Source organism: Rutilus rutilus (genome assembly GCF_951802725.1).
Source record: "Rutilus rutilus genome assembly, chromosome: 17".
NCBI classification, from domain to species: Eukaryota; Metazoa; Chordata; class Actinopteri; order Cypriniformes; family Leuciscidae; genus Rutilus; species Rutilus rutilus.
This window is the reverse complement of record NC_140230.1, coordinates 11,666,274-11,685,694: the sequence shown is the minus strand read 5'-3', so window position 1 is coordinate 11,685,694 and position 19,421 is coordinate 11,666,274. Positions and strand designations below refer to the sequence as shown.

The 19,421-nt window shown below is 35.0% G+C and overlaps 1 protein-coding gene across 7 annotated transcripts; it reads right to left on the bottom strand.

Annotated features, from left to right (window-relative positions):
* Window positions 1–4,080: 4,080 nt before the first annotated feature.
* Window positions 4,081–19,351, bottom strand: tcaim (T cell activation inhibitor, mitochondrial). 7 transcript variants are annotated; one of them, XM_084384795.1, is made up of 12 exons: window positions 19,177–19,314; window positions 17,677–17,722; window positions 17,453–17,585; window positions 16,830–16,980; window positions 14,730–14,985; window positions 12,583–12,705; window positions 11,355–11,452; window positions 11,184–11,275; window positions 9,556–9,788; window positions 7,489–7,620; window positions 7,202–7,304; window positions 4,081–4,875 (listed from the first exon to the last, which is right to left on the bottom strand). In XM_084384795.1, the coding sequence occupies exons 2-12, from the start codon at window positions 17,706–17,708 to the stop codon at window positions 4,807–4,809; spliced, it is 1,422 nt and encodes a 473-aa protein (XP_084240921.1). In that variant the 5' UTR covers window positions 17,709–17,722; window positions 19,177–19,314; the 3' UTR covers window positions 4,081–4,806. The 7 variants fall into 7 exon arrangements, 6 of the variants coding, with proteins under 6 accessions (XP_084240921.1, XP_084240917.1, XP_084240916.1 ...); XR_014624964.1 differs by lacking the exon at window positions 4,081–4,875 and adding an exon at window positions 6,754–6,840 and having other exon boundaries at window positions 6,925–7,304; window positions 19,177–19,338; XM_084384791.1 differs by lacking the exon at window positions 7,202–7,304 and having other exon boundaries at window positions 19,197–19,351.
* Between the last annotated feature and the right edge of the window lie 70 nt (window positions 19,352–19,421).

The window sequence follows — 19,421 nt, the reverse complement described above, 5'->3', positions numbered from 1 at the left end:
CGTTTATTTCATTTGAATATTTTCCATATTTCGGTTGTTTTTGATAATATTACTGGCATATGTTTTTATTTTAATTTTAATATTAGCCTATCTTTTTTTTGTTTAAATAAAACAAAGATTCATGATTTTTCTGCTCCATTTTGAAGGGAAAATCAATGCTAAATGATATCGAGCATAAAATGTAAAGTTTTATTTTATTTTCCATATTTTAATTGTTTTTTAGCAACATCACTGGCATATATGTTTTTATTATTATTATTATATTATCTTCTCTTTTTGTTTAAATAAAACGATGATTTTTCAGCTAATTATGACGATGACATGGAGCGTAATGATATTTAAAAGGAACACAGTTCTGTTTCGGTGTCGATGAAGGGCTGATTGAGCATTATTGATGGGGCCGTGGGGTTACATAGGACAAAAAGGTTGGTAAACACGTTCTAGGACACGAAGATCCCTTTGTTCTCTCGTTATTTCTCATTAAATCTCCCAGCAACAATCTCTCAACAGTACATGCTAATTTCCCACCCACACCTGAACCTATGAAATCAATCTCAACCTTTTTGTAATCGATGCTATACGCCTCCTGAGGGCCCCTCCTGTAATAGATAGCTACCACATGTAGGACTGGCTTTTGTGTGCATTTATGGGCACTTAGGACGGGGTGCTGGGGTGGCTCTTGTGACAAGGGAGGAAGCTTCTCGGTGGGGCTTAGGCTCCAGATGCAGGCTGCCCAATAAAGCAGTGGGATGCCAGGCTGAAAGACAGGGCTTTGGGAGGGACCTTTTGACCCCATTATTATGGCTGGGATTAGGGGTAGTGGAGGCTGCCCACACTCAGCTACAGCGCTCTGGCCATCCCAAGGACATTCCATTGATCTACATGAGGAAAACGGGGGGTTGGGTGAGGGCAGAGGCTCAGCAAATCCAAGCAAAGCAAGGAAAGGGTCATGTCACATGGTGGAAATGACCACAGGCAATGTGGCCCGGGGTTATGTGTACGTGCGAGGGTGGGTCTGTGTAATGAAGCGCTGATTCCTTCTCAAGACCAGGAAATAGCTAGTCCTATTATCCCTTTGACGCTGATTTCTAAATTATTAACATTATTAAAACGTTGCTGTTCTACTACATGCCTTCTTTTTTTCTGAATTAGTCACTGTTAAAAAAGAAATAAACAATCAATAAGTCATGGCAACTTGGTGTTTTTACATTACTTTAACTCATCAAAATAATTAAAGCAATTTAAGTTGAAACGACTTGTACATCCAAGTTGATTATACATAAAACTAAACTTTTAAAGTTTTTAGATGGAATTATTTTACAGTGTACTTTTTAGCAAGTAAAATGCCTTTTAGTATAATTCTAAAGACATACAGAGCTTTGATCATCAAAGCATTTAAATGTAATCTTGCTAAGACACATTATTGGGAGATTAAGAGTGACAAATGATATTTATATACATTTTATATAAGTAGTCTGCAATACTGTTATAAAGAGCCCAGTGATTTACATTATACAAGCTATCAGAATTTCTTACTTTTTTGCTCATATAAATATCAGAAACTGCATCAAATTGCATATGTTTTACTTCATTTGGGAGTTTTTTTGTCCCATATTCTCCTATATTGGCAATAAAAGCCTGATGTATCAAATATGATACTATGAATGTTGAATGTAGCTCGTGATATATGTACAGTATATATATATATATATAATATATATATATATATATATATATACATGTATCATGTATCAACATGTTATGGATTGTTTTATTATTATTATTAAAGTCCAAATCATCTTTGGTGTCAGAAGTGAATGCTCCTTTGTGACTGTTTTGTGACGTAGCCCTATGTATCTGTATGTGATTGTCCATTTTTGATTGGCTTAATGTGCTTACACCTCGACAATGCAATTGATAGATTCATTATCAGCAGGGGTTTCGTGCAGGTCCGTCTTAATCACGGGATTACATTTATATCCACTTACCTAACAAAGAGTCCTGTCCTGTCGTACCCTGTCGGATCACTGTTGTCCTGACTAATTGATAATTAGTCTCTTGTTTAGCGTGTGAAAGTCTCCAAGATAGCTTTCACTATTGCTTTGAAATACACAGCTGAAAATACATGGCATGTTCGCAGAAAGATATATTATTGCGTATATTTCATTCACACGACTCATCTGCCATATTTATGACCTTTGGGGCAAAGTATTGCTACTGAATACAAAAAGCCTTCAAAAAAGACCCTACAAAACTGGTTAAAATTTTGAAATTAAGATGTTTTTTAAATAAATATCTTATGCTCACCAAGGCTGCATTTATTTGATCAAAAGTAATATTGCTATTTTTTTTTTTAAATATAATTTACTCCTGTGATGATAAAGCTATATTTTCAGCATCATTACTCCAGTCTTCGGTGTCACACGATCCTTCAGAAATCATTCTAATATTCTGATTTGTTATCAATTAGTATTGGTGATCAAGTATTTATAATGGTTATTATTGAAAACAGTTTTGCTGCATAATATTAATGTGGAAACCATGAAACATCTTTAATTTTTTTCTGGATTCTTTAATGAATAGAAAGTTCAAATGAACAGCCTTTATTTGAATTTAAAACTATAAATGTCTTTACTGTTTCTTTTGATCAATTTAATGCATCCTTGCTTAATAAAAGTATGAATTATAAAAATAAATAAAAAATTATGACCCCAAACTTTTGAATGGTAATGTTTAAAACAAAACAAAAAAATCCACAAAAATCCATCAATCTATCCATCAATCAATCCATCCATCCATCCATCCATCCATCCATCCACCCACCCACCCATCCATCCATCCATCCATCCATCCATCCATCCATCCATCCACAATGTGTAATTGGTTGTTTGTTTGCAGCCCTGACAACAACGGTTGATTAGTAGATATTCAAGTATTTTCAAATAGTTTCATTCTTAATGATAATTACAGACTTCAGGCAGTTTTTGATGATTAATGACTAGAATTAGAAGAAAGCAGAAAATCCTCCCTGCCCACAGGGAAGCAAATACTTCTGGCTGGACTGTGATGTGCTTGCTGATAACCTCTGTCTCAATCCTCCACGTGTAAATCTGTCTGAAAGCAGACAGTACAGCGACGCAGACCATGAACACACTCACAGGTGACAGTTGAAAGTGATGATTCACATTCAGTCATGCAGGGATGAGGTCATTCTCTAAAATGTGCGGGTGCCTGCAAGTTCAGCTTTGAGACGCTTTAAATAACATCTACAGTTAAAGGTTTGAAAGAAGTCTCTTACCAAGGCTGTATTTATTTGATGGAAAAAATGTGAAACATTATTACACTTTAAAATAACTTTTATTTTTTTTAGATATAATTTATTTCTCTGATGGCAAAAGCTGAACAGTCTTCAGTGTCACATGATCCTTCAGAAATCATTCTAATATGCTGATTTGGTGCTCAAGAAATATTTGATATTATTATCATCAATGTTGACAACCATTTTTGTGTAAACTCTCATGCACCAAACGTTTGGGGTCAGTATGAAAAAAAAAATGAACAAAGAAAGATTGATACTGAAAAATCCTTAAAAAAATTACGATTATTATTATTATCATTATCCTTATTGTGGTATTCACAAAAACATTAAACAGAAAGGTTGTTTTCAATATTAATAAGAATAAAAATGTGATAAAAATAATATTAGTATTACACACATTCGTATTGACACCTGAATTATTACATTTCATATCTGTTAGAGTGGGAAATTCATGGACTGTCACAATGAACAAAATCTTTAAAAACATTGTAAACCAAATATGTACATAACAATAGTAACCATGAACCATTGTTTGAACTTTGTGGTTATACAGTTGGATATTTATTATACATACAGATGTCACATTATAAAGCTTTAAAATGCAATAGCAGCAAACAATACAGATACACTGCACACTACATCTCAAAACAGACAGTATTACAGCATTTAGGATTGATAATGTACAGACACTACATCTGAAGAGAACACTTTTCCATTTCTGAATACTGTGAATATAGACACTCAGCATTTCGAAAAACAAATCATTTTTCCAAACACTTTATTTGAATTTTGACTGTGCAATTCAGATTGTGGCAGCATTACATATAAGTAAATGAGTTTAGGAATCAGGAACAAAAGGATAAATGAAATAATAAAGACTCAAGCAGTCTCTCATATGGAGCATCAATCAAGCACAACAGTGAAAACCAGAATGTGTGTGTGTATGTATGTATGTATGTATGTATATGTATATATATGTATATAACTCAAAGTTGCATGTTAAAATACAGCAACTGATTGTTTCAAGGCAAAAAAGAGCCTTATCAGTCCATGATGCTTTAAAAGTTTATGACCATGTTTTTTTTCTAAGTGTTATGCTCATTAGTAATGAATATGGTTGGCAGTGAAAATGATCAATAATCAACTTTCTGTGCTAAGTTATAACATAACATCACTGCGGCCCACTGGCTGAAAAGCACAACACCATGTGCAGGTATTTTAGAACCAAAGTGCATTTATAATTACGCCTACACAATAGGCCGTTTCCAAAATCTCAAAATCTTATAGTGACTACATGAGTAATAAAGTCTGAAATACAGTTCAGCGTTCTTCAGCCTTTCCAGTCCCAGGGAATACACAGATCCCCATCCTGCATGACTGAATAGAAGTGAGAGACGCAGAGATGAAGGCCCTGCATCTGAGGGGATCTCTCTTCCATCAGACGCCTGCAGCACGGGATCATCTGACTGCTCGACACGCTGGGCTCTTTAGACAGACTGCGCAGAGACAGATCCTGCAGACAACTCCAAATGAGGTCTTCTTCCTCCGCCTCCAACCTGCATGCACGGGATATTTGACATTTTAATGAAAGACGGTTTTAAACAGTGGCTACATTGCAAAAATAGGTAACACTTTATTTTACACTGTCCCCGTTACATTTTTAACATGTACTTACCATAGTAATAACAGTGTATTATGCATTACTACAAGTAACGGTAACACTTTATTTTACAGTGTTACATATGTTACATGTAGTTACTATAGTAATAACTATAAATTATGCATAATTACATGCAACTAACCCTCAATCCTACCCTAACCCTATAGTAAGTACATGTAGTTAATTATTATTACTCAGTATTTAAATGTCTAATTACACTGTAACAACGACACCTTAAAATAAAGTGTAACCAAACTAACTTAACATTAAACAAACACTAATCCTAAACCTATAGTAACTACAAGTTGTTATTACTCAGTACATAACTGTATAATTACACTGTAACAGGGACCCCTTAAAATAAAGGGTTACATTTTATGGTAACACTTTATTAGTGTCCTTGTTACATAATGTTACATGTGCTTACCATAGTATTAACAGTAAATTATGCATAATTACATGCAAATAACCCTCAACCAAAGCCTAATCCTACCCTATCCCTATAGTAAGTATATGCTGTTAATAACTATTACTCAGTACTTAAATATATAATTACACTTTAAATAAAGTGTAACCAAATAAAGTGTCACCCACTTTATTTTAAGGTGCCATTGTTACAGTGTAATTATATTTTTAAGTACCGAGTAACAGTGTTGAGGGTAATCATTACAAGTAACGCAAGTTACTTTGTTTTCCCATTTATCGACTGACACCTCTCCTGTCCCCATGCTGAGAGAAACTGGGAGTAAGTGCAGTTCGCTGTGTAAACATGGTGGTTACTGTAGACTAAATGTAAGCAGGCATTAACTCATCTCACTTGCACAAAAACAGATTCAGTATTCCTCAAAATGAATAAAAACAGTGAAATGCAAAATCAGAATATTACCCAAACCTGCAATAATTAAATGTTAAATAACACAAATATACTTTATGTATTCAATCTAATTTTATTAACCAATGTCTTTGCTGCTAACCCTCGATTATCCAATTCAACCGTACCAATAAGCAAAAATGACTTTAGATAACATTACAATTGTATTTAATTTGTTTTCCATTTACTTTGCTATTCATTTACTTCTGCGATCCAGAATGACAGCACAGCTGAAAGGTTTGTTTGAGCTGCGCCCTCTACTGTACATTTGCATTCCCTTCAGCCTGAGGCTTATTCATTTCAATTTTGGTGTGAAAGGGCCTTTATATTTGCCAAAAATAGAACCATAAGAAAAAGTAAGACAAAATTAACATAACTTTCCATAAAAAGTATACTTCATATATATATATGAAGAGTTCAGATGCAAAAGCCTCTAAATGCCATCTGAAATTTTCTTCTAGAATGATCATTTTTATCAAGCTCGTATATTTAAGTTCAATAATTTCACTTAAATGGCAATGAAGATTACCTATTAATTATCATTTAAGTGAAATTACTGAACTTAAATATACAAGCTTGATAAAAATGATCATTCTAGAAGAAAATTTCAAATGGCATTTAGAGGCTTTTGGATCTGAACTCTTCATATATATATATATATATATATATATATATATATCTTATGTTAAGTCTCATACTTACCAAGGCCGTACTTATTTGATAAAAAAAACACAATATTGTGAAATATTATAACAATTTTAAATATATTTAAAAATATATTACAAACAGAAAACATTTGTAGCATTATAAATGTCTTTACTGTCAATTTAATGTGTCCTTGAAAGTATTAATTTCTTTTAAACCAAAAAAAAAAATATTGTATTTTTTTTTTTTTTTTTTTTTGAGCAAATGGTGGTGTGAATTTCAAAGACAATAATTCTAGTGACTAAAAACAATCATTATGCTCTCCTAAATTAAGTGCTGCAACAGCTGTTTTATATTTTATTTGAATAAAATATAAAACAGCTGTTGCAACACTTAATTTCTTTATTGAGATGTTTTTCTAAGTGTAACAGGACATATAGTTCAAATAATGTAGTTCAGTTTTATCCATTGGGACTTGGTGTTGGATTGTTAAAAATGTATGAATCAAGAATGTATTAAATGCAGTAATAATAGCGGTTATTATTGTTTCCCCTGCCCTCACATCCCTGGTTACATTAGCAAAATAGAAATATTATAACCTGATACAAGATAATGAAAATGAATCTATAGAATAATTTACTGATGATTCATGCACATTAAAAGGATAGTTCACCCAAAAATGACAATTCTGTCATCATTTACTCACCCTCAAGTTGTTCCAAACCTGTATGAATTTCTTTGTTCTGTTGAACACACAAGAAGATATTTTGAAGAATATGGGTAACCAAACAGTTGATGGACCCCATTGACTTTCATAGTATGAAAAAAAACAAAAGAAAACATGGACATCAATTCAGGTTTGGAACAACTTGAGGGTGTGTAAATGACGACAGAATTTTCATTTTTGGGTGAACTATCCCTTTAACACCAAAAACAAAGTAAATGGTGAATTTTGATGTCATGTTAATGAGCACCGATAGGTCAAGCACTCACTTGTCTTTCCGCTGCAAGCGCCTCCGGGCCTCCTGGGCCTGGCTCTGGAGGAAGTTCTGCAGCTGGAGGGTGTCACACATAGTGGGGATGATGAAGTGGCCCATCTCATGCAGGCAGGGGGTGGAGCGGTCACTATGGCAACAGAACAGAATAGTAAAAACAATGATTGACGGGACATTAAGCAGCACAAAGCCTTCTCAGTGAACAGTGAGGATGTATCAGTCAGAAATACGACAGGAATGAATAGAACAGAGGGAACCGCAGGAATTAAGATGATGCCATTCAGCTACAATCTGTTGTTAACAGTCCAGTATGGTCTCTCTTCTGTTTCATTTTTGTTTATCTTGTCCTTTCAGTGGAATACTATTCTGCACAATACATATTTCATATAGCAATCTATTTAAAGCTACAATAATTAATTTATTGTAATGTTACTTGCTGCACCAAATGCCATTGAGACAAATGCCTCATGAATCTAAAGGCCTTTTCACATCAATAATTATTACTACTATGATAACTATGTAAGCGGCCGCACACACGGACAATACGTTCTGTTGACTCTAAGCACATACTGTAATTATTTTTGCAGTTATTATAAGTCGGGTGGTTTCTGATTAGCTGATGGCACTAGAAAAAAATAGCCGATTAAATAAATAACCGGGAGGACACAAATAAAATATCTACTATAATATTAGTTTTATAATATTATCACACAGCTACTTTAAAGCCTGTCAATTGAGAATTGGCTTTTTGGCCACATAATGTTATGGTAGTTAGATTTTATCCATACAGATTTCATTGGACGTCGGCTATGACATTATTGACTTATTATTATATATTTTTTTAAATATCTTATATTTATATCATTTTTTATTATAATATGCCACCGTTCAAATGTTGTTTTTGCTTGCTTGTTTAAAAAAAGAAAAAGAAATTAATAATTGTATTCAGCCAGGATGCATTAAATTGAGAAGACAGTAAAGACGTAATGTTACAACAGATTTCCATTTTAACACTTACTAAACAAATCTGTTTTAAATAACTGGTGTTCTCTTGAGCTTTCTATTAATCAAAGAATCATGAAAAAAATTTATCACAGTTTCTACAAAAATATTAAGCAGTACAACTGTTTTCAACATAAAAATAATATGAAATGTTTCTTGAGAAACAAATTCTGGAGTAATGGTAGACTGGTGTAATGATGCTGAAATTTTAGCTTTACCATCACAGGAATAAATTAGTTTTAAAATGTAATAATATTTTACAATATTTTATTTATTTTTTACTTTATTTTGATCAAATAAATGCAGCCTTGCTGAGCATAAAGACTTTTTCACAAAAAAAAAAAATTCGTACAAACCCCAAACAGAATTTTTATTTTTTTTTCTGAATGAAAAAAAAGTTGGTTCAGAGGTGGAGAAATATATTTCCTGATCCAACGATCTGATACAATAATTTTTGGTAATTAATTTTGGTGCAGTTGCTGATACAACGCTTTATTTTGATGGTCCCCTTTAAATATTCTGTTGACTACAAGTAACAAGTAATGTCTACTAACTGTCATCAGAGTATAAGAGTATTCGAGTACTAATAGACTGTTTGGGTTAGTAGAATAAGTTGACGTAGGTTGACAAAGTTACTTATAGTCAGTAGAATGTTGGAGGATCATCACAATAAAGAGATTGCAGATATTAAGCAGACAGTCTACTAATACTCTAATGAGAGTTCATTGACATGTAGTTGCAAAGTTACTTATAGCTAGTAAAGTGTCTAAAGGGCACCATCAAAAAAAGTGTTAACAAGTTATTTTCTTTTGAAAAACATGCCCTCATAAAACATGGACAAAACCAGGGACATTTATTATAAAAGTAACTACTTTGATTTCACGTTAACTAAGATTTGTGTGCACGTACGCACTGCTCAAGCCTGCTATCACTGAGGCTCAATCGTGCTTTTAGTGATAAGATCTAGTGCATTTCTGAGCACCCTGCCCCACATAGTTGAAGGTTGTAAACAAAGGAACTACACATGAGCAAATGGCTGGACTGAAAGTATACGAGTATTTACTTTTCCAAGGTCATCGTGAGGCCTTGCAGGCTGCGGGGGTGCAGGTAGAGGCGCTGAGGCAACAGTCTCTTGTGGAAGGTGTTGAGGGTCCTGTAGTGTTCCTCCAGAGGCAGAGCTGGACCCAACCGCTTGATGTGGATCACCTGAATCCCTCCCAGAAGGTGACTGATGCGCTCCTTCAGCCAATCCGACTGCTGGAACAGGCTTCTGTAACTCTGTAATCTTTCAAAGAGCTGAACATACACATGGACAAGCCTCATAGTCAGCATAAATGTCTGCCATGATATTTTAAAGGGTTAGTTCACCCAAAAATAAAGATTCTGTCGTTAATTACTCACCCTCATGTCGTTCCAAACCCGTAAGACTTTCGTTCATCTTCGGAACACAAATGAAGATCTTTTTGATGAAATCTGAGCATTTTGACATTTCAAAAAGTTCATAAAGAGATTGTAAAACTAATCCATATGAATTGAGCTTTAGTCCATGAATCGTTTAGTCCAAGTTTTCTGAAGAGACACGATCGCTTTATTATATGATGAACAAATTGAATTAAGGCTTTTATTCACATTTAAACATTCATCAATTCACACATCAGTTGTGGTAAACGGAAGCTCAAGCATGTTTGCTTGACGTGCAAGAACCAATGAGGTTCATTCTCGTGTTACGCATCAGGTTTGAGCTTCCTCATGAACCAATGAGGTTCATTCTCGTGTTACGCATCAGGTTTGAGCTTCCTCATGAACCAATGAGGTTCATTCTCGTGTTACGCATCAGGTTTGAGCTTCCTCATGAACCAGTGAGGTTCATTCTCGTGTTACGCATCAGGTTTGAGCTTCCTCATGAACCAATGAGGTTCATTCTCGTGTTACGCATCAGGTTTGAGCTTCCTCATGAACCAGTGAGGTTCATTCTCGTGTTACGCATCAGGTTTGATCTTCCTCATGAACCAATGAGGTTCATTCTCGTGTTACGCATCAGGTTTGAGCTTCCTCATGAACCAATGAGGTTCATTCTCGTGTTACGCATCAGGTTTGAGCTTACTCATGAACCAATGAGGTTCATTCTCGTGTTACGCATCAGGTTTGAGCTTCCTCATGAACCAATGAGGTTCATTCTCATGTTACGCATCAGGTTTGATCTTCCTCATGAACCAATGAGGTTCATTCTCGTGTTACGCATCAGGTTTGAGCTTCCTCATGAACCAATGAGGTTCATTCTTGCACGTCAAACAGGTTTGGTTGAGCTTCTGTTTATGTTCGCTGATCAATGTTTAAATGTGAATAAAAAGCTTAAATTCACTCTGTTCATCATAAAAAAAGTGATCGAGTCTCTTCAGAATATTTGGACTAAACCGCTTAATTCATATAGTTTAGTTTTACGATCTCTTTATGAACTTTTTTAAGCATCAAAGTGGTAGTGGCGTAGCTGTCAATGGAGGGACAGAAAGCTCACAGATTTCATCAAAAAGATCTTCATTTGTGTTCCGAAGATGAACGAAAGTTTTATGGGTTTGGAACGACATGAGGTTGAGTAATTAATGACAGAATTTTCATTATGGGGTGAACTATCCCTTTAAGCTTTTTTAAAAGTAAATATTACCCTGACACTGGTTAATAAAAAAGCTGTACCTTTGACCATTGATGGTGGACATCCATTGTTCCTAACATCACATGCCCTGAGGCATTCATCCCTGATTGGTCAGTAAAAACTATTATGTGTCCTGTTTTGGGAAAGAGAGGAAATTGAGTAAACATTTAATCCATCTGATCCCATTTCATGAATTCTATTTCCATGGTTACCTCTCAGGTGGTGCAGAGCCTCAGGGTTTTGCGTGGACAGACGAATCAGACTCTGCAGCTGACAGCATTTGTGTGAAACTCCCCATTTGCGCTGCCACCTACAGGACAGAGAATCACATGATGATTAAACATGGTGAACATACTGACAGCAGGATGTAAGAACACAACACGAGATACTGTGTCCAACAGGTCAACGACTAGTTTTACACATACCTGCATTAGCAGACATACACCACTGTTTAAAAGTATAGGGTTGTTTTTTATGTTTTTAATCTGCATTTAATTTTCAATTTGAAAATGATAGTGAAAATGTCTGTTTTAGTATATTTTAAAATGTAATTTCTTCCTGTGATGGCAAAGCTGAATTTTTAGTCCATTTCTTCCGAGTCCATTTCTTCAGTGTCACAGGATCATTCTAATATGCTTATTTGGTGCTCAAGAAAGATTTTCTTTATTATTATCATAAAAGTTCAAAACAGTTGCGCTGCTCAATATTTTTGTGAAAACCATAATAATTTGTTTTCAGGATTCTTTGATGAATGGAAAGTTTCAAAGAACAGCATTAATTTGAAATAGAAATCTTGTATAGCATTTGATTTTACCATCACTTTTGATCAACTGAATGCATCCTTGCACAATAAAAGGATTAAAAAACACAAATGTTTGATGTTAGTGTATATTTGAGAAGTTTTCCATATCATGATGAATATACCATTAATTATAAGGGTGCAGTTGCTTGGATGATTTTAAAGAAAACAAAATCAAGATAGCTTTAATTTGAGTGTGTGTGTGTCTGTCTTTTTACATTACAGTTTGTAAATAATGTTGTCACTTTTTATTTTATTTTATTTTACTTCATCATCTGAGAATAGCTTTAAGTTTTTAATCTTATAAATTCAAAGTTAATTGACTACTTGCTAGCTAACTCCAAAAAAGAAAAAATCTTTATAAAAACATAAGCAAGCCACACCACCAGACATTATAACCAAAATGTCACTTTAAAGGTTGACTAATGCTATGATTATACTCTTTCCAGGACATGTGATAAATGTTTTAACATTGATTAAACGGTTTTAAGGAGTTCAAGTTCACCATTAAGTGAATAATTACCAATTAGAGGGCTGCCATTCTTGAGCATTAACATTAAACTAAAATATACTTGGTGATTAAAAATTACCAAGCACACTTTACAGACTATAAGAGCACCTTAGTCTGAGTTAGAGCTGACCTGATATCCAACAAACCAAGTTTCTGAATCAGCAGTCTTTTCAATCTTTTCAGCTCCTCACGGCGTGGAAGACTGGCATTCTGTTTCTTTGTGGCCTCCGGCTCATTGTTTCTCAGCCAGAAACTGAAGATAAACACAAAGAAAGAAAGTGAAACAACGTTTCAGCATGAGTTCAATGAAACATTATATACAGTATCCCAGATTCATTAAAGAATATTGACAATGAACTTTGTCTGACATAATAGATCTTTGTTCATGTACTATTCAGGTTTCCAAAAGTGTCCAAAACCCTTTCTTAAAGTTGTCACAAAGCTCAAAGTTCCTCCTCTCAAATGGGTCAGAGAGAAGATTTAGCCAATTCCATTATCACTGCCCCATGCAAACCTAGAGCAAACGATAATTTAGTTCAGGTTTAACCCTGTAAAACTTCACATATAAAATAATAACCAGGAAAATAACATGTTTTGAAATGAAACAGTTAATTGAATCTTATCTTATCTGTTTTTTGTTGAGTGTCATATTTGATACATCAGGATTTTATGGCTTAACACATACTTGAGGTAAAGAAACACCTCAGGCCCAAACTGTGCATAAAATATGGTGCAGTTGCTGATATTTACAAGGCCACAAAGCAAGATGAAATTCTGATAGCTTATGTAAATCGATGAGACCTTCATAACAGGATAGCTACTTACTAATTACACATAATGCAAAAATATGTTAAGTATGATGTTATTTAAATGCTTAGTTTTATGATTGAAGCTCAGTAGTTTTTACTGTGGGAGGCAAAACCACCGCTGGATGGTGCGATTGACCAATCAGAATCAAGTATTCCACAGAGCCGTGTAATAAGTATAGATAATAGAAGTAAACCCAAGTTACTTTAGTCCAGTAAGTGTTCGTCTTGAAATATTAGTAACAATATAAAAGTTACAAATTTCACAGCAGAAAGACACAGAAACCACAACCTGAAAGAGGAAATGTTTTGAATGATACTAAAAGGCCTTTGACTTTCAACTATCAATTAGAAGACAGAAGGCATGTCCTTTGACATGTACTGAGTACAACAAGTTTTGATCATGTGGATGATCCTTTAACCATTGAAAGGATACTATGACAAAGATATCGCTTTCCTTATTCAAACTGATTTTTTTTTCTCCCATGAATATATGATTGACTTGAAGAATAAAAGCTGTATCAAATACTTGGATATTTATAAGAGCAATATCACGCTCATAGTCATGCAAAATGCCTCTATATCTATATCAGACGGAACCTTGAGTCTTGCTTTTGCTTTTGGGGTGTACTAAAATATATTTTCATGCTTGATTGTTCAAAAATCCCATTCTTTTTCACATATTTTACATTATTACAGCACCTCTCTCCCCAGTCTGGCTCGAACACGCCAATTTCGATGAAGCCCCTAGGATTGTGCAGAACGGATTTCATGCAGAGCATGGATTTTACAGGATGTACAGGAGTGGTGTGTTTTGTAATTTTCTTATACATTATAGATACGATCTCATCCACCATTTAATCATAATATTTGTCGGAAAACTAAGATAATACAAACAGTTATCGATCACAAAACCATGGTTAATTTTCCTAAGGAGCGGCGAACCGTCTTACAAAAGCGAGAGCTTACAAAGCAAGAGAAAACAAGCTGTTTTGGAAACGTTGAAAAACAGTGTCTCTTTGACATAGCCTTCTCTAATGCAGCTCAACCAGGCCTCACACCTTTTTTGCTTATTCCGTGGGCGCGGATTATATAAATGAGGAACATTGTGACTTCATAAGATTTGGAAAAATCACGTTGATGTCCAAACGTTCGTTGTACTTCTTGAAAAGGGGATTCTTGGAGTGGACTTTGAGCTTTGTAGTCTTGCAGATCTTTTATACACTCAAACAGCAACATTACACAGTAACTAAAGTTAAAAAAAGTGGAAAGGCATAATAGGACCCCTTTAACAAAAGCTGCAGGAGCACTCGTCTAGCAGTTAGGTGGCCTGACACATTAAACGAACAGTTCATCCAAATATAGCCATGTGGTAGTGCTAAGAGTGAATAAGCAACCTAAACTGACTTAAAAAAGAACGATTAATGTGAATTGGCACGAAGGAAAGGTCTCTCTCTCTCTCTCCCAATACCTCAGTGTGGGCTCCACTCTCTTGGCTTGCTCTAACTCCTGCTCTGGGTCCCTGAAGCCAGTGAAAGTGTAATAAGTCTTGTCCCATTTGATGGGCCTATAGAAAGCTGTTTCAGGCTGTTGTGTTGAGCTCTTCCTGGTCTCAGCCTTGAGCACATCCTGCATGTGTTCAACCGAGAGGCTACAGGACCTCAGGACATCCAGCACTGTGCTCAGAACATCCTTAGACTGCAGGGTGAAACTCACCGACCGGAATCCTGGGAAGTGTAGGGTTCTTCAATTAAAATCATGCATTGGAAACGGAACATTACCATTCACACATTTGGGGTCGGTTTTTAAAGTTTTTGAAAAAAGTCTCTTATGCTTACCAAGGCAGCATATACTTGAATAAAAATACATTGAAAAGAGTAATGTTGTGAAATATTGCTATAATATATTTAAAATGTAATTTATTCCTGTGATGGCAAAGCTGAATTGTTAGCAGCCATTAGGCTGAGTGTCCACCAAAATGATTCTTTTCCCAAGGCCAGCGTATTTTTTCCAATTGTTTCATATTTAAAAACGCCATGCGACGAGGCTCTGAGCTATGGAAGCTTGTTTCTGCGACTTTTAGGGTGTGTTCACACTCGTAGTTTGGTTTGCTTGGTTTGTTTGGTCCGGACCAAAAGAAAGTCAAAACATTCAGTCCTGGTCCGCTTAGCATTCACATTGGCATTTTAACACCGAACCTAAATGCACAGGGATATGTTTACAACCTGATTGGTCTGCTTTTATTGCATATATTTCATGACGGAACTTACTGAACATCCAAAACAATGCTGCGTGCTGGGATAAATGCGCTTGTTGTATGTGCGTAGCCAACGTGTGATGGTATTTTGACCAGCTGAGAACTCATGAAGAGCTTATAAAATGTGTAAAGGAGTCAAAACAGCGTCACACACACAAGCGAAGATCTGTTGCGAGGAGACGTGGTTCTGATGCCCGTACCGAAATGTGATGTGTAACAGCGCGACTATGATGAGAAAAAACAGGTATGCTTGAGCATTTCTTCCTTTTTAGGGTTGTATCTTGTGACGTCATGTCCTGTTTTTGGTTCGTTTACATGTCTTTGATCCATGTTGCGTTCATATTTCACTCAAACCGCACAAGAGTTCATTTGGAACCTTTTGATTGGTGTCTCGGTCCGCTTGTTCAGTGTGCACCAGGGTTCTGATGGCAGCGTTCACACTTATTCAAATGAACCGCACTAACTGAGCAATCACACCTGAGTTTGTTTTAATCAAACCAAATATGCCAAGTGTGAAAAATCCCTTAATCTCAAAATTCAGACTTTTTTTTCTTGCAATTGCGAATTTACATCTAGCAATTCAGATTTTTTTTCTCAGAATTGTGAGTTTATATCTATTAATTCAGACTTTTTTTCTCAGAAGTGGATCTTGCAATTCAGAGAAAAAAGTCAGAATTGCGGGTTATACAACAACAGATCAAAATCATTTAAAACATGGGCCAGAACAAGTACTTTACATTGTGTCGATATTTTTATATTTAGAAATAAACTATCTGCGAATTCAGAAGCTAGTAACACTTTCACAGATCATAGCAACCAAACCACTGTGCCACCGAAGCACTGACCCACTGTGACCCGCAGCTAGGCGTTTTCAGAAGAGCGTCTGCCATTTTCAGCTGGCTAAAAACACTTTGGTGGCTGTGCCTTACTCCAGTCTTTAGTGGCATTCTAATATGCCAATTTAGTGTTTAAGGAACCTTTCTTATTATTATCAATGTTGAAAACTGTTGTGCTTTTTTTGTTGTTGTGTGGAAATATTTTATATATAATATTTTGTAACATTCTGTCACTTTTTATCAATTCATTGTATCTTTGCAGAATAAAAGCATAAACATTTAAAAATATATATATATATATTTATTTTAGACACCAAAAGTTTGAATGACAACTTTGCTTAATACTGTCAAAACTAAAATAGGGAATTAAAGACTTTAGTAAGGAAAACAAACAATTACAATCTGTTCCTCATACAATGTTATCACATGGCTTCAGGAGACTACTTTTGACTGTGAATCAGAGGAGAACTAGTGTTACCTGAGGCTATCAGACTACTGCTGGAGTCTGCTGTTTCTTTTGTGTCCCTGACATAAAAAGTGAGGTTTGTGGGTTTGGGGGATCTCGCTCCAGGCTTTTGAAGATTTTCCAGATAACCATTTAGCCTTTGGAGGGAGTTTTCATTCACTTCCTATAACACAGAAAACAAAAACAAACAAAAAACTCCTTAAAACTGCTCTGCAGAGAAATGAGGGAAAACAATATTTACGGTAACACTTTACAATAAGGTTTCATTAGTTTACATATGAACTATACTTCTACAGTATTTATTAATCTTAGTTAATGCTAATTTCATTTACTAATAGTTTATTAAAATAAAAAGTTGTATTAGTTAACATTAGTTAATGACATTGTGAACCAACATAAACAAACAATGAACAGCTGTATTTTTATGAACTAACTAACAAAGATGAATAAATACTGTAACAAATGTATTGCTCATGGTTAGTTCATGTAAGTTAATACATTAACTAACTAATGTTAACAAATGAAACCCTATTGTAAAGTGTTACCATATTTACATATAACAATCATTATTATCATGCATTTTAAATTAAAATGTTTGTGTATATAATAATATATCATTATTTAAATATTATTACTCTCTCTTTTGGATGCTGGCCAAAGAAATCAGGATGCACAGCGAAGTAAAAGGGCCGCAGGGCATTAATGGCATCCGCTCCTGAGAGACTCCTCCTCTGAATGACATGAGCAGAAACGCACCTACCACCAAGCCTGTAAGAATGAGAATGATATTTGTTGGATGCATGAGGACAGGAATAATAAAACATTGTAACGTTTTTTGTTTAATTTGGATAAAACGTACCTAACATAACGCAGGAAGGTGGTCACATACATCACGTTACTTACTTCTGGCAAGAGAAATCAAGGCACATGAGAAAGGAAAAGCATGACAGACTTTAGCCTCTTCAACAGGTCAAAATCAGAAGAGAAACATTATACTGCATGTCTGCAGAATCAATTAATCATTCCCCCCATGATGTAAAAGAAACAAGTAAAAAGTGTGTCTAAATACAGTGCTGCCTAAACGTTTGTGAACCCCTTGCAGTATCTATGAAAATGTGAATCATTTTAACAAAATAAGAGGGATCATACAAAATGCATGTTATTTTTTATTTTGCACTGTCCTAAATAAGATATTTTACATAAAAGATGTCCAGAAGACAAAAAAATAGCTGAATTGATAAAAATGACCCTGTTCAAAAGTTTACATACCCTTGATTCTTAATACTGTGTGTCGTTACCTGATGATCCACAATTCCCTTTTCCAGCATCTTTTGTATATTTTAACCCTTTCCAGCAGTGACTGTATGATTTTGAGATCCATCTTTGCATACTGAGAACAACTGAGGGACTCAAACTCAACTATTAAAAAAGGTTCAAACCTTCACTGATGCTCCAGAAGGAAACACGATGCATTAAGAGCGCGGGGGTGAAAACTTTTGAACAGGATGAAAATCTTTTGTGTAAATATCTTCTTTTCTTTTTTTCATTTAGTACTGCCCTTCGGAAGCAACAGAAGATACCTACATGTTTCCCAGAAGACAAATTAAGTACAATTTATCTTGATCTTCAAATTCAAAAAGTTTTCACCCCCCGTGCATCGTGTTTCCTTCTGGAGCATCAGCATGTTTGAACCTTTTTTAATAGTTGTGTTTGAGTCCCTCAATTGTCCTCAGTTTGAAAATATGGATTTCAAAAGTCACTGTTGGAAAGGGTTCAAATATGCAAAAGATGCTGGAAAACTGAAGGAATTTATTTTATTCATAAACATACCAAAAATCAAAACTCTATGGGGCCAATTAGACCTATTTGATGTAGGCATCCATGGATTCAACTTCTATTTTATTTATATTTCTTATTCTGAAAGACCAGGTACACAGCACCATAAACACAATGACAGTGCAACTAATTAGTTTAATGCATTATATATTAAGATATATGGATGAACAACAGTAAAGGCTTGACTGAACTTAGCAGAGACGGTTAACTCAGGTCAGGTGCAGATATGTGTGTTCTTGACCTACATACTGTGGGTAGTGTAATCACAGTCCTCTTATTGTGACACAAAAACAAACAACACGACGAGAAATGGTTCCACCCTAAGATAGCATACTATTTATATTTAGAGATTTAATCAGCATTCAATACACTCAAGTCAACACATAAACACTGATCAACACTGTAAACAAGGACAAACACAAACTATGTGCGCTCTTAAAATACACACAACCGTCCAAGACTTAATCAGCCACACAATTCATGTCAGCATGAGATAAAAATGTCCAAAACACCATAAAATTACCTGTGATTATGCAATCTTACATGTTCGCTGTGGTTAAAACTCAGCTTGAACTCTTGTACTCCGTTATGGCCAATCATCCCGACAGGAGTAATCAACTGCCTATCTATGGAGAGCTGCTCACATGAACCAGGCAGAACTAATCGTCAGTCCATCTTTTCCTGTGTATTCAACGAGCAATCAGACAGTCCTGGTGCCATCTATAGGTTATTTTGCGATATTTCTTTTTCTTTCTTAGAATATCAAAA